The following is a 22,050-nucleotide window of genomic DNA, read 5'->3' as shown; positions in this document are numbered from 1 at the left end:
CACCTTAGTTTGGGTTTTGGTGTTGTATAAATGTTTTAGTAAAGACAATCTAGCCAGAAGAGGCATCAAGTCCCAGACCTGAACTGTGGCCTTTGTGGGCAATGTCCAGAGTCTATTGATCACCTGTGTATTCATTGTGAAGTCTTTTTCAAAATCTCAATTCATTGTTAACTCTTACTTACTAGATAAATTTCGTTCATTTCTAGTTAACAATTTTAAATTTAATATTAATTTGAATTTCTGTTGGCTGAGTTGAAAAATGAAAATTATTGAAAATTACTGTCAGTTGAAAATTTTCATAGCAACTATTGAAAATTACCATAAATTTAAATACTATTAGTTGAAAGTTATTGAAAATTGTTGCTACTTGAATATTGAAAATTTCTTTAGTGATAATTATTGGAAGTTATTGAAAAATCCTACAATTAGTGATAATTAGTAAAAATTATAGATATTTCAATAAAATAGTAATTCTCATAAATTATAGAAATTTCAATAAAACAGTAATTCTCATATTAAATTATTGAAAGTTTCTATTAGTAGAAAATTATTGACATATTGAAAATTACCATAAGTTTAAATACTATTAATTGAAAATTACAGAAAATGAACAGTAATACAAGAACTTATAGAAAAATATAGAATTTTGAATACATTATAGCATTTTCAATGAAACAGTAATTGCCATAAGTTATAGAAAATTTCCAGAAATTATAAGTAGTTATTGAAGTTTCTCACAAATTATCAGTGATTAGTGAAAATTCTCAAAAATTATAGGAAATTATCATAAATAATAGAAAACTACCAACAATTAATGTTAAATTACTATTAATTAACACCATTATTTAACAAGAAATTTCAATAGACTATAGAAAATTACAGAAATTGTAGAAAAATATATAACTTTTAATAAATTATAACATTTTAAATAAAACAGTAATTCCCATAAATTATATTAGATCTCCATAAATTATCAGCAATTATTGAAATTTCTCAGAAATCATAGGATAGGACATTCGTATAAATTATAGAAATTACCAGGATTTAATGTGAAATTACGTACCAACACCCTTCCAGCATAATCTGACACATCGCCCTCAGCCCGAGTTGTTTGAGTTTGGTGTAATTTGGAGTTTGGGCAAGTTCTATTAGTTGTTGGGTCATGTACTCATGTATGTGCATGACCGTGCCAACTATTCAAGTAAAATCAAAACAATAGGAACTCACTGAGAGCCGATGAGCGCAGGTAAACTCATTTGACCTCCTCTTTAACCTTGTGTCAATTGTTTTTGCTTTAGTTTGATTAAAGAAGAAAAAAGCTAAAAAAGATCACAAGATCTTTGGTGATGGTAGTAGTAGTAGCTAAATCCTTTAGTAATTCGAAATGTGGCTCAAAGATGATGTCGGCCTTTGTTCTTTAATCAGAAACATTATAAGAACTAGGGTTTTAAAAACATCTATTTTGTTCTATCTTTTGTTCTATCAGGAAAAATTCAGGGGTTTCTGAACTTTACATTGGAGTATTTCTCCACTAGCAATACATAAATTGATCACAAATCTGAACATGTTTGTGTCATGGACTATGGAGCTAGAAGAAGAGGAAGAAGTGAAATAGTTATTCTTGCCTTCATTCATCTTTTTTCCTGAAATAATTTATTGACATGTTGGCAGGTGGTGCGTTTGGCGGGAACAGGGGATTGAGACCTGTTCCCCCAGAAAAGGGCGTGTTCCCTCTGGATCACACGCACGAATGTGACTTGGTACCATTACATATTTTCTTCCCGGTTTTTGTTAAAATACCAATTCGTACTCTTTTTTTTTTTATCTTAATTGGGATTTAGGCTCTTCGTTTTGATTTAGATTGAGTGGAATGCCTAGTGTCACAGAGGGTTGATGTTTTGGAGTTTGGTTTCATTGGGACTTAATTTACAAGTCTATTATGGTTCAGGAGAAGAAAGAATATATAAATTGTCTCAAATCTTCTGGCTATCAATCCGAAAGATGTAGAGGCTTTTCAAAGCTGTACCTGGAATGTCGTATACAGAGGTTAGTTAGCTGCACTGTAGTTACATGATGTTTATATGCTACAAGGTGCTGAGGAAGTTACATCATGTTTATATATGAGGATCTTGTAACATCTGGTTTTATATATCCAGATTTCTCCCAACAAAACATGCAGAACATTGACATTCAGAACCCTGTGGCTATGATAAGAAGAAAAAGAGTTGTAGGATATATTTCTATTGAATGGATATTACATTTCTTTAAGTGCATTTCTGACTGGGCAATATAATGAGTATCCAATTTCTTGTAAGCCTGGTACTAGAACAAAAGGAGGGCTTGAACTGGGTTAACAAATCTACTAATTAGGTCCTGGCATTTCCATATCTTGTATTGGGGATCTGGTATCACTTTTTTAAGGAATTGAAAGTAAACTTTTCAATGCTTTGATGGTAACCTGATTTTTTTTTGGAAATTAATTGTTGTTTCCATATGTAGGGCTGTCAATGGGTCGGGTCTGATCCAATGGGCCTGATGGGACCAAACCAATGGGTCGGTTCTGGTTCTCTTTTTTGGTCTTGATTATTATCAGATCAGGGCCAGTTCTACCCTGTCCTGAACTGACTAATATTTTCACCAGGTTCATTATAATCAGGCCCATTGGGTCAGACCCGATGGACTGAGAACCGATCAGTTCAGTTCAGTGTCTAAAAGTACAGATCCTATAGGGTCTGGTTCGGTTCCGGGACCTTGACATTTCTTGTTGGTTCAGGACTAGTTCTACCCTATCCCGACCCATCGACAACCCTACCTATATCTTGTCGTAGTGGGATCTGGTATCACTTTTTTTAAGGAATTGAAAGTAAACTATCCGATGCTTTGGTGGTAATCTGATTTGTTTTTTGGAAATTAATTTTCTCAATTTTGTAGTAGAAGCAAATGATCTTGGCTTGCAAGTTCAGCCTTTTTGTGAGACAACTAGTCTTGATGTGAATTAGCAGGTTAATAAATCATGTTTGTGATGTCTTGACAAGATCTTTTCAGCTTCGGTTGAAGCTGTGTTGTTGGTGTGCGATAAAAATAGTTTAGTGATTAGAAAGGAAAGTACCTAGGCCTAGAGGTTTGTCCTTTTTGTGAGGTGTTTGATCAAGAAATCATGTTGTAAACTTGAGATATTTGGACGAGATCCTTTGAAGTTTGGGTTGGGCCATATGGAGGTATTATAACAACAATGCCGTGTCCTGCGTTATTATTTGCTGATCCCATGCAGTGTTATCAAAGCACTAACTGGTTAACAACTAGTCAAGCATTACTCGATTGTGGGACATATCAACTGCATCAGTAACCAGTCAATACCCATAGTGTGGTCTCCTAGGACAACTAAGTATTTTTTACTAGATCAATTAATGACTAGTTTGCTTTGCTGATAAAAAAAGAATAATGTACATTTTTATTTGTTTGTATTCATCCCTAACTTTTTGAGTAGTATTATAGTGTTTATATTTTTATGCACACCAATTGCTTTTAGCATCTCACTGCACGTGGTTGAGTTAGGGCATAATAATATAGAAAGAAAACCAAAAGTAGAAAAGGAACAGTCAAGTAGCTCGTTTAGGTCTTGTTATGATCAATTTGCTGTTATGGAGTTGCTATTTACAAGGGAATCATATCAGGAACAAATGCTATTTCTCCCTACTGAGATTCTGATCAGTTGACTGTTAAATGCTCTATACCATATCTTTTATTGAATACTTGCAGTCTTTATTAAATTATTTATGAGATTTCATCATTAAATATGATTATCTATTTTTATATTTATGTTTAGGGTAAATTTCTTAAAATACCCTTAAGGTTTAGGAAATTGGATAACTATACTTCTACTGTTTCAGTATTGTCTTAAAGTACCCCTACTGTTTCTGACAATTGACTAGCTCTACCCCTACCGTTAGTATCTGTTAATATTCCATCAAAATTCATATACATGTTACAGCATGTGACACATAGTTTTTTCTAAAATCCAATATTACCCCGTCGCTTTCCTCTCGAGTCTCGATGCAGCTGCGGAACACCAGCACCCCCTTCCTCCAATCCCCCCCCCTCTCTCTCTCTCTCCCCCCATCCACCAGCGGAATCCCCTCTGCCTCTGGTCTCTCTCTCAGTTTCAATTTTGAAGTTGTAAAGTTCTGCAACTGCAGGAATTTAACTCACTCATGTTTTGGGTTGATCTTGAATTAAGAGATGATCAAAAAAAGGAGAAAATCTAGAAATTTTCATTATTTGTGTCTGGACAAACATTACTAGGAAACTGAACATGGGAGAGTGAGCCTCATAGAGGGCTGGTGAGGCTGTCATGACCCCTGAAAAACTAGAAATAAGCTCTCTAGAATCTCTACACATAATTACATAAAGAATTCAAAAGCGATGACCAGTAAAGAGATTTGGATGAGAGAGTTCTCGCTGTTTTCTTCGAATGTCACCCATTTGGCCAAGCTCCCACGTCTCTCTCTGGAAGCATTTCTCATGCTCTCCATTTCACCCACATGATCTTTGAATTCTTTCTTCACCACGCCCAGTACAATGTCACCATATCTGTCACCCCATGGCCTCTTACAAAACCAAAAATTTTACAGACAGTAAGTATCTAAAAGAATCATAAAATTTGTGCAAAATATAAACTAAAATAAAACCTATCTCAAATCTCAGCTATATAAATATAACGTGTGTACAAGTGAATGCAGATCTGTTCTTTCTGTCTGCATATAGTATCTTATCGATCAGAACTTGCAGAAGCTTCATGGGTTTGAAACATGGTTGTGGACTGCACTCCAGCAAATGGTTTTCATGATAGATCTTTGGAAAAACAAGAAAAAATAACTGATTTCTGCAATTCTCTACCTTACCGATGAAGAAATCTGATGCAGAACCATCTGGGTGTATCTTTTTCTTTATCAACTTCGTGTTGGGGCCCTCCCCAATTGGGCTATCAACAAGTGGGCAAGGAGTTGAAAAAGCATGGTGTTTGTCAGATCTTTCCCCCAGAGAAAAAGGAGTTGTTTCATCTTCTGGGTTACTTCTCTTCCACTTCTTAAACCCATCAAACCCCCATTGCTTCTTTGCTGATTTTGATGTCCTCTCATCCGGATCTGACTCCAAATCGTCCCAATTTTTGTCTCTCTGTTCTCTCTGAAACAGAGTATGAAAGAGTTTCTTCTTCACCTTCTCAGTGCTTTCTCTTTCCTTCTCAAACTTAATGGGTAAAGGTGGCTGCCATCGCTGGAAATCTTCGTTCTCAGACCACCTATTCTCAGTCACAAAAAAGGAAGAAGAAGATTTCTGTCGATGGCAGCAACCCCCTCCGCCTCTAGTCTCTCTCCAGTCACACACACACTCTCTCTCTCTTCTTCTCCTTCTCTCTCTCTCTCTCTCTCCTCTCTCTCTCTCCCAACCTCTGCTCTCTCCTGTTCCACCATCCACCAGCGGTGGTACACACTCCCGCGTCTGGTCTCTCTCTCTCTCTCTTTCTCTCTCCTTCTTTCTCTTCTTCTTCTTACTTTCTTCTTCTTTCTTCTCTCTCTTTCCGGATCACCACTTGTTTGCTTCTCCCTGAGGCGTCTCCGGCCATGGTGATAAGGCCCCAGGGAGACCATCTGGTGAAAATAGGCTTTATCGCCTGATCCACATCCGGGGCAAAGGTTGGGGTCCAGTACGCAAGAGACTTTGCCGGAAAATTTTCAGGCAATGAGGTCCCCCTTTGCATAATGGGCAAAATAGTCTTTATAATCCTTTCATTAACCGACACTAACGGTAAGGACGATTTAGCCAATTGTCAGAAACAGTAGGATTGTAAGACAATACTGAAACAATAGGGGTATAGTTAGTCAATTTCCTAAACCTTAGGGGTAGTTTAAGAAATTTGCCCTTATGTTTATATATTTGAGCAGTGAGATTGAATTATTATTTTGTGGTTGACTAGTGAGCACCAAGGCACCAACTAGTCACCACATTGCATTGGGAGGCCATAACCACATTGACAACACTGATCCCACAAACTTATGGCTGACCTTTCTGTACAACTAAAGAATTGCTTAAATGTTTCTCTCTCTGGGGTTTAGTTCCATGGCTTATTTCCAGTTCTGGAACATTGCATGTCAAGTTTGTGTATCTTATAGCCCAGCCTTGTGTGCAACTGCAAAATTAGAAGTTTAGAACTATCTGAATATCTTTCTCCAAGAGATATAGTCTTATAATCTCATTATAGTGCTGGAAAAGTCGCAAACGAATGCCTGAATATTATAGAAGATAATTTAGACTTGTACTATTTCCAATAGAAAAATTTGAAAAGCAGATTGGTCACCGAGGACTAAAATGCTGTAACTGTATTATTGAAAGAAGTGTTTGCTCAGTATTTCATATATAAAAAAATAGCAAACCTACAGTCAATTATATTGTTACACCATGTTCTTCTTATTAATAATTTTATTTTATCACAAGTTTACACTATTAAACATGTTCCTTATAGAATACAGTGAGGTGGTGAAATCTATTCAACAGTCAAAGCCTTACCAATTGTGCATGGTTATGCTATTTTATAACAAGAAGAAACATGACTAGTTCAATTTATTGTATCTTTAGTATGGTTTTTATGGTATACTAAAAATTGGCATTGGTGTAGTTGGTGAAATTATTTAGAAATGAGAATATTTATCTCCTCAGATTGCAAATCTATTTCTGTCAAATTGGCATTGTTGGCCGTTCCACACTCCCCACAAATCTCAGTAAAAAGACAACTCTTTTCATTGGTAAAAGAAGAATAGAACTATGTCATCAAAGTTTTGGGGAACAGAGAAAGGACCTGAATAACAGTTCTAATTCATACTCAACTTCTCAATAAAATGGTCTCTTAAAAGAAAACTCTCTTACATAATGTTGATTCTGTTGAGCTTCTAGGAACTTAATGGCAAAGCAAGACTTGTCAGAGCTTGGATTTGGCAAGGAATATGGCATGGGAGCTTCTTAGCAGAGAAATAATAAGGCTGATTTGGGAGATAAGACCATTGCTAGTTGAAGGCAAACAACTTTTTGGTTAGAAGCTGGAACAATTGGATTCTGTAATTTTCCTTTTTATCCAGATTCATGTTCTTTGTCTCCAGGAAAGAAAAAAAAAAAAAAACACTGAAGCATGCATAACCACAATGAAGCAGTGTAAGGTTTGTTTATAAAGATAAATTAGAATGAATGAAGGTAAATGTTGAAAGCTAACATGTAGTGAACATTTATATTGTCTTTTAATAAATCGAGCAATTTAGATGGTAATGGAAGTTGCCTGCATTTAAAAGGAAAGAGAAAAAAAAAAGATGGGAAAACTATTTATTGCATGTTACATCTCATCCCATCCATTCAGGTGAAAATCATAAATCTGTGTTTCTATATTCTCATCCTTGGTTTATAGCAGGAATGATCATCTCCTTGGATAGTTTGCTAGCAGCACTGCAACAATATTCTTGGTGTTTGCAGTGCAGATGGGAATCATGAAACTTAAAATGATTTTCTGAATGACATCTAGTCTTGTTTTCACTTGTCTCTCCCTTAATCTCAAGATGCCTCTCCTGACATGGCAAATCCCCCCACCCACCTGTTAGACAGTTTTGTATGCCCTTAGCTTCAATCAAAATTGATGTACTTTATGAATTTATTGTAAATGAATAAAAGTACATATTTGATTCATGTTCCCTTGGTATGTTTCTGTGTATTACCCTTAAACTGGACACTTATTGAGACTCGTGTTAGTTTAGAATGTTTACAGCCAGTGAGTCGGTTTGGGGAGATCTATCCTGACAAGGTTGACACTGTGGTGCCACCAAGTCGGTTGGGGTGGCTTGTCTCAGCTACCAGGGTGAGACCCCAGGCACATACAGTGTGGGATTAATTGAATCTTTGAACTGGACCAGATTTCCAGTGTTGCCCTAGATCTTGGAGATTGATGGGCAAAACTGGAAAGTTACACCCGACCCCTAGACTCGATTATGATACTGCACTAGGTGTCGGATCGGGCTGTCTTTGATGTACCATTCAGTGAGATCCTTAGCGGGGGTCAAAACCTGGGTATGTTGGGACAATCTGAGAATTCATCTGAGTGGGTGATCATAGTGACAGGATCAGCCCCTTTGTCGGACAAAGGTAATGATCGAGGATGCATTCTCACTGTTGGAAACCAAGACTGCCGGCAGCCGATTTCAACCGTTGAAATTTGTTTTGCAAAATATATTTTATATGAGATATAAAAGTATATATATTATAGTTTCTAAAATGTTTGCAAAAAGTTTTAATTCCCGGGATCCATATAAGTGGAGAGTGCAACACTGTTCCTTGCAGCCGAGGGAGAGATCTTCTCTTGTCGGGCAGTGTATGATCATTATGGGCTGAGAGGTTAAGTGTAAGACCATTGAGGATAATACCTGATGGGCTAATCTTGCATCTGCCCACAGTCCCTAGGTGTTACAAGGTGGTTTAGCCCAGGGACCACTTAGGGTAAGTGTTGGGCCCATAGAGCCCATTTGATGGGTTTCAGGGGGTGCACTGTCTTAACAGTGTATTCGACTAGGCCTTGTAACAAAGGCTGGGCCGAACCCATGTGGCTGATGTGTAGATCAATGCTTGGGTCCCACGCCATACAAGAAAACCCAACTGGGCAGCAGTTAGGAAGGTTAAGTGAGCACATAAGCTTAATGGGCCTAAAGCCCATTTCGAACTAGGCTATTAATTTAGTTAATTAAAGGGGCGAATTCTGAGATGGATTAGCAGTTAAGATAGGGTCTTAATCCTATCCACTTAGAGAGTCCAGATCTGAATGTGATTCAGATCTAGAAATCTCCTAATAAGATTAGGATAAAGCTAATCTAATCTGTAGATAAGATAAGGGTTTATCCTTATCATTAGAAGAGAAGGCTGATCCAAATATGATTTGGATAAGCACCTCTTAATGGGATTAGGAGTTGATCTTTTCAAGTTAACAAAAAAGAAGGAGGGGGCGGCAGCCTTGAGAGAGAACAAGAAACACATCAGATCCTCTTTAGTGCTGAAATCAAGAAGAGAGAATTCTGCACCCTGCGAATACTCTCTTGCCGCCTCCCCGCTCTCGCCGCCTTGTTTGTCAGTTCGATCTCCAGCTGTGGGAGAAGTCAAGATTGGATCTTGACATCAGTTCTTTGGGAAATGATTAAAAAGGAAATTGTGCTCACGTTCCATCCTGCTGTTTCTTGCGAAGGACAGAGTTCTTGGGGAAGAACACTGCTGATTCTGCTCCATCCTGCACTGCGCCACCTTCAGTGGGAGCAGTCTTTGGATCATTCCTTGGGCGTGAACACCTTTGTTGGGAGATATTACTTCTCTGTATCAGGTATTATTCTCTCCCATTCCTTTTGGTTCAGATCTGGTTCAGTTTAAGGTTCAAGATTGATCATTGGAAATATGATTTTCTAAATAGGGAATGTGATTCCCAGTTGAAGGGAGAGAAATTTTTTTTTGAAATTCGCCCCTTATTCCGCAATCTTTGGGCGTCCATGGGATGGATTTCTCAACCCTTCACCACCCACCCACAAATTTGTGAAAATTGCCATCAAGCCAATTTTATAGGAATTGTATCCAATTAGGGAATGAATAACCATCTAGCAAATCTTCCTCTCCTGAAAAGTTGAGTATACGGGTCCGAGTAGATTCTAAGAGTCTGCTTATATATTGGAAGTCATAAGGATAAATAAGAGCTTGTATTACTTTTTTTCTAATAAAGCAAAGAAATTTTATTGATAAAAGCAGCCAGTTGTTTGAAACACAGGTGGCAAGATTTCAGTCCAGACACATGCATTCCAAGCTCCGGGCAAATGCAGATTCTTTGCAGTAGTGAACTATTACTATTATGCTACGCCCACCGGCATCAGTGTGCTATATATATATATATTGTACCATACTGGACCATGATCAAATTGGACAAAAGTTTTCTTTGCCATGCATCCCATAAAGTCTTGAGAATTTGTTTTTATGGCTGTATGCATTGGTTGCTGGTAAGGTGTCTGGCTGGTTGTGGTGGAGACTTGGGATCGAATCCTGCCTTAACCAGGGATTAGGGTTTTCGGGACTTGGGTGGTTAGACTTAGATATAATTGTGTCATTGACATTCCAATTTGGGGTACTGGCTACATATATGGTTGGTCATTGGTTGGGTTAGGCGATGTTGGACCCAAGTCTTAGCCCAAACTTTTGACCTTATTGTCAGCTTCCAGCTCATGCTTTTGAATTTGGCAGGCCAACTTTCCACTCATTTTGCTAAAGTGTTAAATGAGGTGGATTAGATAAGGAGATGCTGCAACTATTTCTTGGTATTGTAATTGATTCAAACAATAGTGAGTGCAATAATTTGTCTAATTTAAACTCATAACATATATTAAATTTGGTCTCTATTAAGGTTGGGCTGGGTTTAGGGGTGGATTTGAGTTGAGCCGAATAGTACAAGGCTCGAGCTCGATTCGAGTCAAAAACTCGTAAGTTCGAGCTCGGCTCAGCTTGAGCTTGATTTGAGAAAAAATGTTTTATAAAATAAAAAGTTATATATAAAAAATATTTTTATTTGATGTTTAAAAATTAAGAATTATAATATTTTTATTTTATTATATATATATTTGAGCTCGAGTAGCTCGTGAAGAGTTCAGCTCGTGGCCACCCCTAGTTGGGTTGGACCTAGCCTAAATATTGACTAAATTGGGTTAGGAGATTGCATATGTCTATTTGGTGGTTTTTTTTTTTATGAGAGAGTTTTAAAATTGATATTGTTAGAGAGACTAATTATGGATTTTAGTATGGACAATTAAAACGTAAGAGACAATTGATTTTGACTTATTGTTTTTTTTAATAATTTAATTTAAAAATAAATGGCCACATTGTGCAAAAAATGAGGGGAGATGGTCTGTGTAAGCTTTGTAAAAATGGACCCCCCGCCTCCCCTCTTTCCTCTTTCTAGTATAGATATAGATAGGTCCATAGCATTGATTGTTGATAACTGATTAGATTTCTCAATCAAGTCTTTTATATGATCTCAATTAATCCATTTGTCCATTTTATGGGTTAAGTGTTCTACTTGCATTTTGGTTAGCTTCTGTGGAATGTTGCCAAATTGATAGATATACAAACCAATGTGTGCAGAGTTAGCCCACTACTACCCCTAAATTGTCAACTAGTGAGCCCACCATGCATTGAAAATATCGCCCCATGAATGACAATATGCAAATACGAGAGATGTTTCCTATGTGTGGCTGAAATGAAGTGTGAGGCTGATGTGAGGAGTATTCTGTGAACAGACCTAGACTCTCTACTTCTCTTATATTTTCTACACCATTTATCACCTTTATAAGGTCTTTCATTTCATCTTTATTAATTTACCTTATTAACATCTCCATGACAAAAGTAGCACGAACACAAGCCACGATACCTTATTCACGCCTAATAATGAAAGGATAGCTTTAAAATTCCAATTTTTAATTCGACATCCGATCTAATTTAAATGTTAGAACTTCTATCCAATTAATAATTGGATCAAATGTAAATTTAACCCCAACCGATCTGATTCCAGCTACCAGCCCCTGTTCAAAATCTTCCAACCATAACTTCATTTCAGTGTAGTTACTTTCACTTCTACATGATTGTAAGCAGACTTCACTGAAAAGACACCTTTTATATCACGCATCCAGAATCATCTATCTTCTATCATATCTGTTTGTCTTAGAACACTTTATTTGTTTCTTCCAAGAAACCCAACTTTGTATACCTAAGAGAAGCTTGGAATATATGCTTGAAGTTAACCTGTGAAGGGCCCACCACTAGAAGCATCTTTAGCAACTTCATTTTTTAAATGGAATCATAGATGACCTTGGCCAAGTCTCATTGGTTACTCCTAAGCATGTCCACATTGAAAGCAACCCTAAATCATTCTAATCAAAAAGTCTAGAACAATATAAGCAATTTACATATGTACCTCAAAATGCATGTACAAGCCTTCATAGTGATGAATTTAGGGGTGCAACTTGGGTTGGCCCAAGTTAACATTTTACACTGCTTCGGGCTTAAGCTTTGGGTTGGGTCCATTTAAATTCTGATAAAATCCCAACCCTAACCCTTCCAAGTTGCACCCCTAGTCATGACTACTCATTGTGGTGATTCTGCAGCTTGTCCCAATTCAACTGCATTCTTTTTTTCTTTTTACTTACATCTCCCTTCAAATTATTTTCTTGAATAAGAAGATTAAGGGAGTGTTTTTCAATGTAAACTGTTTTTCTTGTTGTGAGTTTCTAAAACAAATTAAAACCATCTGGTTTAAAAATAAAATATTTTAAAACAAAAACATGGAAAATATTTTCTTTGTCATAAATGTGTTTCTGTTACTAAAGCTGAAACAAAAAAAATGTCTTCTTGAATTTTTAGTTTGAAAAACATGTTCTTGTTTTAAATCATGCAATATATCTTGTCATCTTTCATAAATCATAAAATATCTCCATTCCAATATTTATTTTTGTTTTAAGAAACATCATTTTGATAGTGTTTCAAAAACATAATTCATTTTTCGAAACAAATTAACTTGTTTTTTATTCTCAAAGCAATAACACAGTTCAAGAATATCTTCTCGTCTTTTGCTGGTGTGGAAATTTAAAAAACATTGACATTGTAGAACACACCCTAAATAAATAAATCTGGGTTATTTAAGGCAGGTATTAATTTGGAATTTAATTTATCTGAAGTGACAAGTTTCAGCCACAAGAATACAAAACGGTCCTCCTCTGTTCTTCATTGTTTTACTACCCACAATGACAATATTTATAGCTTGAAGTAAATAATTCGAGAGGCTGATCAGTTAGATAGCAAGATTGCTACATTCTTCAAATAAATAAAATCTGAGTTAAATCTAAGACAAAAAGCCTGCTGTTCATGGCCGGACTCAGGTTGGACTTTTGCCAAAATTTAATGGATGTGGCCAAACCCCAAACCCAAAACAATGTAAAATGTTCATGGTCCAAGCCCAAAGCCTGACCCCATTAGAAATAAAGAAAAAAAAAGCCAATGTTGTATATGCATATCACTGGAGTGATGGAGCCCAAGCCCGATCCGAAACCTTGAAGACTGAAACTGCTTTCTAGACAGCCTTCTTAAGCAAATCGGATTTCCTGCCCACTACTCTCTACCAACACTCTTCCCGCCCTGAATTGCAGCCATACATCTCACAACTCAAGATGGCAATGTGTGGATGCAGATCAGGGCGGGTAGAGTTTGGGTAGCAAAAGTGAGTCGGATATCTGGGTTGCTTCTTAACATAGCAGTTAGAAAAAGTGGAAGGTTGGCCTTAGTATAGCCACTGAGGTTTTTAGGGCCCGTTTGGGAGGATTTAGCTGAAGATAAATTTTAGTTCAGCTAAGCTGGTTCATCTCCATAAATAAGTTATGTTTATTGACAACTGGTTCAGCTACGTGATAAAGTCGGATAATTTTGATAAGACACTCTTGATAAACCATTCTTAAAGGCTGAAGTGAATAACTCTTCAACTGATTCTTCAATAATTTGGTCCTCTAGATTTTTTCACTAAGCATAAACGGGCACTTAGGGGGATGTTTGGAACCGTGGTCGTTTTTCAAAAAAGCGGTGCCACACCGATTTCACATAGGCGTTTCAACAAATGCCCATGTATATCATTGTTTGGTTCAGCTGATTATTAAAAAATCGGGCATGCTTTGAAAATCGGGACCCCACCAATGCATAAAATGCCAAATTTAGTGTTTCATGCATCGATGAACCGTTTCCTCCAATGGTTGACTGATGCATATCCTATGTGGTTCTTACCTGTCAACACACATGAAAAACGGCGATAAAAATAACCTTACCAAACAGTATAGTGTTGTTCACTATCTACATAGCAGAAACACTTTTTTATAAAAAACGGGTCTTAGAAACATGAGCGTTTTTTCTTAAAATTCGGTCCCAAAAAACAATCATACTTCCAAACACCATGTAGTTTGTTATTGATTAAGTGCCCTGGAGGGATGATGCGGCTCTTGGCTTTCTAAGATGGGCCCTGCACAAATAGTTTAAAATTATGTTTGGTGAAAAAGCCCCAAAGAAACCAAATTGGTTTTCAGTCAGTCATTTGATAGCTTACTGCCTACCCGGGGCATTTTAAGGGTCCCTTTGGAAGAGCTTCTGCATTGATTATGCCACTTATAAAAAGTTACGAAGTTACTGAGATAGCTTCACCAGAAGATTGATTTTGCAGTTCGTATAGTGCCAAAAGCCACTGCGTGAGGTGAAGGTCTTCCAAATCGAAATGGGTTTTAAGGCTGCATTCAACATTCCTTATTTTAAGGATTTTTCTCCTTTTTACGGTTAAAATACTCTTATATATATACTGAGCTTTCAACAAAAAGAGATAAATCTTCAAAATAAGGAATGTCAAATGAAACCAAATCAACCCTCGCAAACGGGCCACTTCAGTCTTACGGTATAGAAGGTACATATACACAAGGATACTTTTGTCATATCGAATTGATCGGATCAGGTGATCAATGGGGTTGTTTTATATAATTAAATTAAAGAAATATAAAGAGAAAAAAAAAAGGAAGAGAAAGTAAAAAGTAGAAGGTGCAATCCCGTTTGTTTCTTTCGAATACGGACGCATTTCCCGATTCCTCTTCGTTCGTCTTCGTCGTAAAGCTTTTCTCTCTTTGTTTATTTTTTCCTGACAATCCATTGTTCCAGCGTCTTTGCCAGTCTCTCTCTCATGCAACCAAGCCAAAACTGTAATAAAGAAAAGCTAACGAGTTCTCTAGTGTCTTTTAATGGCGGGAAACGACTGGATCAACAGTTACCTTGAAGCAATTCTGGATGTCGGTCCTGGTATAGACGAGGCAAAATCGTCGTCGTTGCTGTTGAGGGAGAGAGGGAGATTCAGTCCCACTCGCTACTTCGTTGAAGAAGTGATCACTGGGTTTGATGAGACTGATCTCCATCGCTCATGGGTTCGGGTGTGATAACAAGCTCAGCCTTTTAGTTGTATTATTTTTGTTTTTTAATCTCTGTCTCTCAGAAGGATGGAAGTTGTTTCGATGGACGCTCTGTTTTCTTTTATTTTATGCAGGCAGCGGCAACGAGGGGTCCGAAGGAAAGGAATACGAGATTGGAGAACATGTGCTGGAGGATATGGAACTTGGCCAGGAAGAAGAAGCAGGTTTCATTTTTCATTGTTAAATTATGCTCTCTTTTACTGCTTACGGAGTTGTTTGGTTTAGATACTCAGATGTGAAGTTTTGTTGAAAGAAGTGGTCGATGGACTGTTTTTAATATAGATCGGATACGATGAATTGACAGAGTTGGAAGTTACACTAAGTGTGTCTCTCTATATCTGGTCATGTTCTTATAGTTTGCCTGCACAAACTTATTGATCATGAATTGGATGGTCTTTGATTTGGATTTTTTCACCTTTTTCTTGGCAATTATTGTTGCTTGGTTCCTTTTAATTTAATCTAGATGAACATGATTAAATACATTGATATCAATCGGCTGATGGTAAGATTACCTGAAAATCTATTTGTTCATTAAGTTGGCTGATGATTGATCTGATCTGGAGATGTAAAAAAGGGCTTTAATTAGTGATTTTTTGGGCATGTTGTGCAGGCATTGGTCGAGATATTTTTGATGTATCATGTATTAGTTTTTTTTTGAAAGGTAAATGAGATTATATTAAAGAGGGAAATATTTCCTCGAAGCAAAAATATTTACATATTGTAAACTCACTATATGAGATGTATAATCTATACAAAAAGAATTGTACTATAAAATAATTGCAGCCAAAAAAAAAGAAAGAATTATACTATAAAATCATTATCCTACAAAACGTTATACTTCAGAGAATGTTTTGTTGTTGTGCACCCAAAAAATGAGAAGCCTTTCTATCTTAGAAATCAAGGCACCATTCTCCAATTTCTTCCCTTCAAATATTCTGCAATTTCATTCAGTTCATAGAGACCAACAGATTGCTGCAGGAGATAAACACCATAAGATCTTCCCTTTATTTCTCAAACTGTTCAATGACCAAGAGCTGAAGAGTGAAATTAAGTCCTTTGGAAACAACCGATTACATCAAAACAGCCTTAGGAAGTGAATCCAAATGCTATAAAACTCATTGCAATGAATTAATAAGTAATGCACTGATTCCTCCATTACTCCTCACAAGCAATAGCAGTTGTTCAACACCATATCTTTGGAAATTAAATGATCTATAGTGAGGATCCTATCCAGAATGGCTGATCACAGGAAAAATGATATTTTAGATGGGATTTCTATTCTCTATATCCATTTCTAATCTACACTATCATCCTTGCCCTGCCAAGACCCTATAAAAGGATTTTACTGTGAAATCCCCTGAATTTTCAGTAGCCCACCACCTTCCGTCCTGAGAACTTGTTTATCCAATCTCATCTGGTTCAATTCCTCCTAGTAAAGCCACCGGTTTCTCCATTACCCGGTCATGAATACTATGCCTGATTTTAGGTTCCCAGACAAACTGACCTATTATTATTTTAATTCTGTTGATAAATAATATAACTGCTACAAATTTAGTTGATATTATATTGATGAACACTCATCTTTTTGTGGATATAATTGTAAGTTCTCATATGTCAAAGGAAGAAATTTATTTTAACCAACAGATAAGCAATTAATACAATTGCATCATGGCTAAGATTCAGTTGTTCAGACTTCGGCTCCAGTGTATTAATGCAAAAAATGATGATTCTCAAAATGTCTATCTCTATAACAAAGTTGAGTGATAGAATGAAGTGTTATGAACATAGATATGGATTTTGAATGAATCAACAGGGCTTTGCTGAATTATTGTATTTCCTAGTGTTTTAGGTATTTTGCAACCGTTGCCCTATATTCTAAAATGGAAGTGAAATACTTTCCTACATGATAAACCATGAACAATGTCGAATGTGTGATGTTCTCAAAAACTCTAAGTCTCAGATGGTTCACATTTAGGAATCGAAGCTTGATTTTCTGGATGCAACCATTATTCGGAGTATCAGGGGAGCCGGACAGGTTAAATGGCTTGCCAGGCCTTCAGTAGGGAGTGTGTGTGGGGTGGGGGGTGGGGGGGGGGGTGACCACGTGGGATCCAATGAAGTGTTCCTTAATTGCCCACTCAATTGGCAACTTTTCAATAACGGTAATCTTGGAGCTGGCAGGAGGAGGTGTATGCCAAGTCACGAATGTTTATGGTCCTACTAACTCCGGCCAAAGAAATGAATTTTGGGATGAGTTAGCTAGGATCAGAGGGTTGTCTCTTCATCCCTGGGTGATTGGAGGTGATTTCAATGTGATTTTGTCAGTTGAAGAAAAAAACTCTGGTGGGAGAGGATCAAGAGCAATGGGTCTCTTTGCTGACTTTATTAACAGATTTGATCCAATGGACTTGCCGCTTCAAGGGGCTAAATTTACCTGGACGAATAACCAAGACTCCCCAACTTTTGTAAGGTTGGATAGATTCTTGGTTTCTTCGGACAGGGATGAGTTTTTCCCTTCTTTCAAACAGCTGGCCCTACCTAGGCCTGTATCTGATCGTTGTCCTATTCAACTTAGTTGTGGCCACCATGGAAGAAGCAAAGCACCTTTTAAGCGTGAGAATGCTTGGTTTGAGGAAGAGAGCTTTATCTCTATGCTGGCTAAGGTGTGGGGGGAATGTCATGTTAATGGTTTCAACTCACTCATCTTAGCAAAGAAGTTGAAGGCAGTTAAGGAGAAAACTAAAATATGGAGATTGGAGACTAGTTTGGCTATGGAGACAGAAAAAAGGGCATGTTTAAGTGTAATTGAAGAGATTGATAGGGTTGAAGAAGTTGGTTCCTTAACCCAAGATCAAAGAGCAAAAAGATGCTGGGCCAAATCAGCCTTTGACAAGGTAGCAGTGAGAGATGAAATTAGATGGAGACAAAGAGCCAAACCAACTTGGCTGAAAGTTGGGGGGGGGGGTAAAAACACGAGTTTCTTTCATAAGATGGCAAATACCCGTAGTAGAGTTAAAGAAATTAGTAAGTAGTGGGAGGGAATGATGGGAGAGTCAGTTGCTGAAATCAAACTTATTGCCTCTTCTTTTTATAAACAGATTTATGAAGAACCTTGGGCTAACAGACCTTTTCCCCTCCATACCCCCTTTAAAAGACTCACTGATGATTAGAAAGCTCTTCTTGAGATTCCTTTTACTGAGGAGGAAGTTAAGGAGGTGATCAGTCATTGGAAAATGGGAAATCTCCCAGACCAGATGGATGGACAAATCTGTTTTATATAAAATGTTGGGGCTTTATAAAGCAAGATATCATGAAGGCTTTTTCAGTCCTTTCACAGTAGTGCTTCACCACAAAGAAGCCTAAACTCCACATTTATTACTCTCATCCCTAAAATAGCTGGGGCTGTTAACATAAAAAATTTCAGACCTATTATCCTCTTCAACAGCTTCTATAAAATACTAGCAGAAGTTTTGGCAGAGAGGTTGAAAAAGGTTTTGCCTTATGTGGTTTCTGAGAACCAAGGTGCCTTTGTTCCTAGGAGGTAGATGTTGGACAGTGTCTTGATTGCAAATGAGCTAATTGACTCTAGAAAGAGGGATGGTAAGCCTGGCTTGGTTGTAAGTTGGATATTGATAAAGCTTATGACCACGTGAATTGGAGATGTCTGGACTTTATCCTTGGGAAAATGAATTTTGGTCATAAATGGAGGAACTGGATAAAAGTGTGTGTCTTCTCCTAAATTTTCAGTTTTAATCAATGGGAAAGTGTCGGAGTTCTTTGAGAGATCTAGGGGGAGGCAAGGGGACCCTCTCTCCCCCTTGCTTTTCATCTGCCTTATGGAGGTCTTTACTCAGTTTAGTAAGTTGCCTGTGGAAGGAGGCATGTGGGATGGCTTTGAGATCTCTCCAGGAGGGGAGAAGGTTCATCTTTTCCAATTTGCAGATGATACTTTATGCTTTATTGATTCCCCAGCTGAGCAGCTTGATTCTATGTTGGGCATTCTTTGCTGGTTTGAGGTTGTGACTGGGCTTAAAGTTAACCTCGGTAAGAGTGTCATTTTTCCTATTGACCATGTGGAGACTGGAGAATCTGGAGGAGTTAGCTGAGATTTTGGCTTGTCAGGTAAATCATCTCCCAGGAAAATTTTTGGGTCTTTATCTAGGGGCTAAATGCACTTCCTCTTCTGTTTGGGATCCTGTGTTTGAGAGAATGGAGAAGAAGCTGGCTTCCTGGAAGGCCAAATACTTCTCTGTAGGGGGTAGAGTGACTCTATTAAAGAGTATCCTTTCCAACCTCGCAACCTATTTTTTCTTGCTCTTTGTCATCCCCTCAAAGGTTTCTAAGACGTTAGAATCCCTCCAAAGGAACTTCTTGTGGAGGGGTTGGGAAGAAGAAAAGAAAATTCATTTAGTTAAATGGGATCAGGTCTATTTGCCTATTAAAGAAGGTGGGCTGGGAGTGAGAAAACTAAAGATTTTTAATTCTGCCCTCTTAAGTAAGTGGATTTGGAGATTTGGTTCTGAAAGGGATGCATGGTGGAGGTCTCTGGTTGAAAGGAACAGTTGTGTCTTCTGCAACAAGGCTAGAACTCCTGAAGATTTGCTTAAGACCAGGAGCGGAGCCAGGGGGTGGCGGAGGGGAGCCATGGTCCCCCCTATGCCTTCAAAATTCCCTTTAAATTTATTTAAGTTCCATTTGTATTTTAGCCCCTTTACTCATGTTTCCTAGCTTTTGGCCCGCCCTATCCATGTATTCTAGGTTTTGGCCCACCTCAATAAAAAATCCTAGCTCCGTCCCTGCTTAAGATTGCTGTCAATAGACTTGCTTCCGGGTTATCTGTAATTTCAGAATTTAAAAATCAGAATGCCTTTTCAGCTCCTTGAACCCCACTCCATTTGTGCTTTGTAATGTGGTAGTTCTGCTGGTGTTTTTCCACTAGGTTGCTGTTGTATTGTAGCTTCTCTCATCAATAAAATTTTTACTTTACCTTCTCAAAAAAAAAAAATATGCTGGTTGTGTCTTTATTTAATACTTTTGGGGATGGCAATGGGGTGGGTACGCGGAGGGTTTTATAAATTCTAGACCCTATCTGCCTCCCTAAACCTCCCAACCCGTACCCACCCTAAAACCCGTAGTGGGTTGGATTTTGAGAATCCAAACCCTCTCCGCACATGAAAATGCAAAGCCCTCTCTGACCCTACTTTCCCTGCATTCAAGGGTAAAACAGGTTGGGTTTAGAACCCACATCTAATTTCCTACTATTTCTTTTTATATATAAGCAATAAACAAGTAAAATAACATGAACAAACAGTAAAATTTCCAATTATTTGATTAAGACATGTAAAAAACATAAAAAACTATCAATTATCCTTCACATGAAATTCAAAATATTATTAAATTCAACACCTAATACATCAAGTTCATATGCTTTCCAACAATGTGCAGGTCGTAGGTTTAGCCTAATACTGTACCCTACCTGTAACCATACGGGTTATAGAATCCTAAAACCTGTCTCTGCCCTAGTAGAAATTGCCATCTCTAAATGCTTTTGATTCTTTCCCTTATGACAAGAACTCATTATATCTCCTCTCTCCCACAAACACTCACCAATGAGAACAAGAAACCATGTTCTATTTATATCAAAAGAAGGTAGATGAGAGGATGTATTATACTGCACAAGATTGGCATATCTCAATCTAGGGTAATTACTTCAACTTCTGCTGTGTTTTCTGACATTTTTTTTGAAGAGTAATGAAGAAAAATCTATTAAAAAGAAAAGATAGGTACTGTGCTTGCTCACAAATGCTTTAACGTCACCTGTACTTTGACCTCTCCAAATTCCTCCCTTGACATTTCAGAGAAATTATGCAAACAGACCCCTTCTGTTAGTTTGAGGTTAAGAACCTAACTGAAAATGGTGATACCATGCTTTGGAATGCTTTAAAATTCCCAGTTCGCCCATGACTTACAATATTGAAATGTCTATTGACAAAAATATCTAGAGCTTTTTGGGGATATTATGGTCAATAAACACTCCAATGTTGTAGTTCATGGGCAAATTGGGAATTTTAAAGTGTTTAAAAGTGACATTTTCATTGTAGTTTAGGTTTTAACATCAAACTAGTGAAAGGGATCTGCTTGTATAATTCCTCTGAAATGTCAAGGAATTTGGAGAGGTCAAAGTATAGCGGAGGTTAAAGCATTTGTCATTAAACACAGGGGAGGTTTAAGTAATTTTCCTCTTAGAATCTTTGAATCTAAGTCAGAAGCATGGAGGTTATCATTGGCAAGGTGGAAAGATTTCTTCGGAGTTGGGTGGGGTGCTCTAGTCTTTTTGTTGGAGTGCCAGCTAGCTCGCTCTCTGATAACTGGTTATCCATTATCCATTATTTTTGAGTTCATATATTAAAGCATTTGTCATTAAACACAGGGGAGGTTTAAGTAATTTTCCTCTTAGAATCTTTGAATCTAAGTCAGAAGCATGGAGGTTATCATTGGCAAGGTGGAAAGATTTCTTCGGAGTTGGGTGGGGTGCTCTAGTCTTTTTGTTGGAGTGCCAGCTAACTCGCTCTCTGATAACTGGTTATCCATTATCCATTATTTTTTAGTTCATATATATATATATATATGAGCTGATTGTATATGTATTGTGCATATTGATACAGACACACTTTTTGTATCAGGGTGAGGGCTTGTCGCTCTCCCCTTTATTTTAATATAGTAAATACATATATTTTTCATCTTTCAAACAAAAAAAAAATCTTGTAAGCATTTATGATTTAACAGAACTCAATTATGAGAAACCCTTCGCTAAGCACTAATAGGAGGTAATTTAGTCTTTCTGATATCACATTTGGAACTTGTAAACTGTTTCTGTCAGTCTTGGTCTGGACAAGACAATTGGACTGTCACAACTGGGAACCAACAGCCAAAATGGTTTTTAGGCTACATGGTTCTT

General features: G+C 37.4%; 2 protein-coding genes across 3 annotated transcripts in view; both read left to right on the top strand.

Moving 5' to 3' along the window:
- Window positions 1-1,063: 1,063 nt before the first annotated feature.
- Window positions 1,064-7,314, top strand: LOC148869479 (uncharacterized). 2 transcript variants are annotated; one of them, XM_088973242.1, is made up of 4 exons: window positions 1,064-1,246; window positions 1,672-1,760; window positions 1,949-2,046; window positions 6,949-7,314. In XM_088973242.1, the coding sequence occupies exons 1-4, from the start codon at window positions 1,237-1,239 to the stop codon at window positions 7,016-7,018; spliced, it is 267 nt and encodes an 88-aa protein (XP_088829368.1). In that variant the 5' UTR covers window positions 1,064-1,236; the 3' UTR covers window positions 7,019-7,314. The 2 variants fall into 2 exon arrangements, with proteins under 2 accessions (XP_088829368.1, XP_088829369.1); XM_088973243.1 differs by lacking the exon at window positions 6,949-7,314 and adding an exon at window positions 2,157-2,268 and having other exon boundaries at window positions 1,082-1,246.
- Window positions 7,315-14,636: 7,322 nt separating this feature from the next.
- Window positions 14,637-22,050, top strand: part of SPS1F (sucrose phosphate synthase 1F) — a 33,293-nt gene continuing 25,879 nt past the window's right edge. Inside the window, exons 1-2 of the mRNA XM_088970848.1 lie at window positions 14,637-15,053; window positions 15,167-15,256. Coding sequence (XP_088826974.1) covers window positions 14,868-15,053; window positions 15,167-15,256 — 276 coding nt within the window. The 5' untranslated portion in view covers window positions 14,637-14,867. The remainder of the gene's footprint in view (window positions 15,054-15,166; window positions 15,257-22,050) is intronic.

Source organism: Nelumbo lutea, chromosome 2 (assembly GCF_056320005.1).
Source record: "Nelumbo lutea isolate HS-2025 chromosome 2, American lotus-T2T, whole genome shotgun sequence".
NCBI lineage: Eukaryota > Viridiplantae > Streptophyta > Magnoliopsida > Proteales > Nelumbonaceae > Nelumbo > Nelumbo lutea.
This window is presented reverse-complemented; position numbering and strand designations above follow the sequence as displayed.

What these genes read in the sequence shown, in the direction of transcription:
- LOC148869479 (XM_088973242.1), top strand. An exon ending in ACACGCACGAATGTGACTTG is followed by an intron (nt 1,761 to 1,948) that starts GTACCATTACAT and finishes ATTATGGTTCAG; the next exon opens with GAGAAGAAAGAATATATAAA. An exon ending in CTGGAATGTCGTATACAGAG is followed by an intron (nt 2,047 to 6,948) that starts GTTAGTTAGCTG and finishes TTGAGCTTCTAG; the next exon opens with GAACTTAATGGCAAAGCAAG.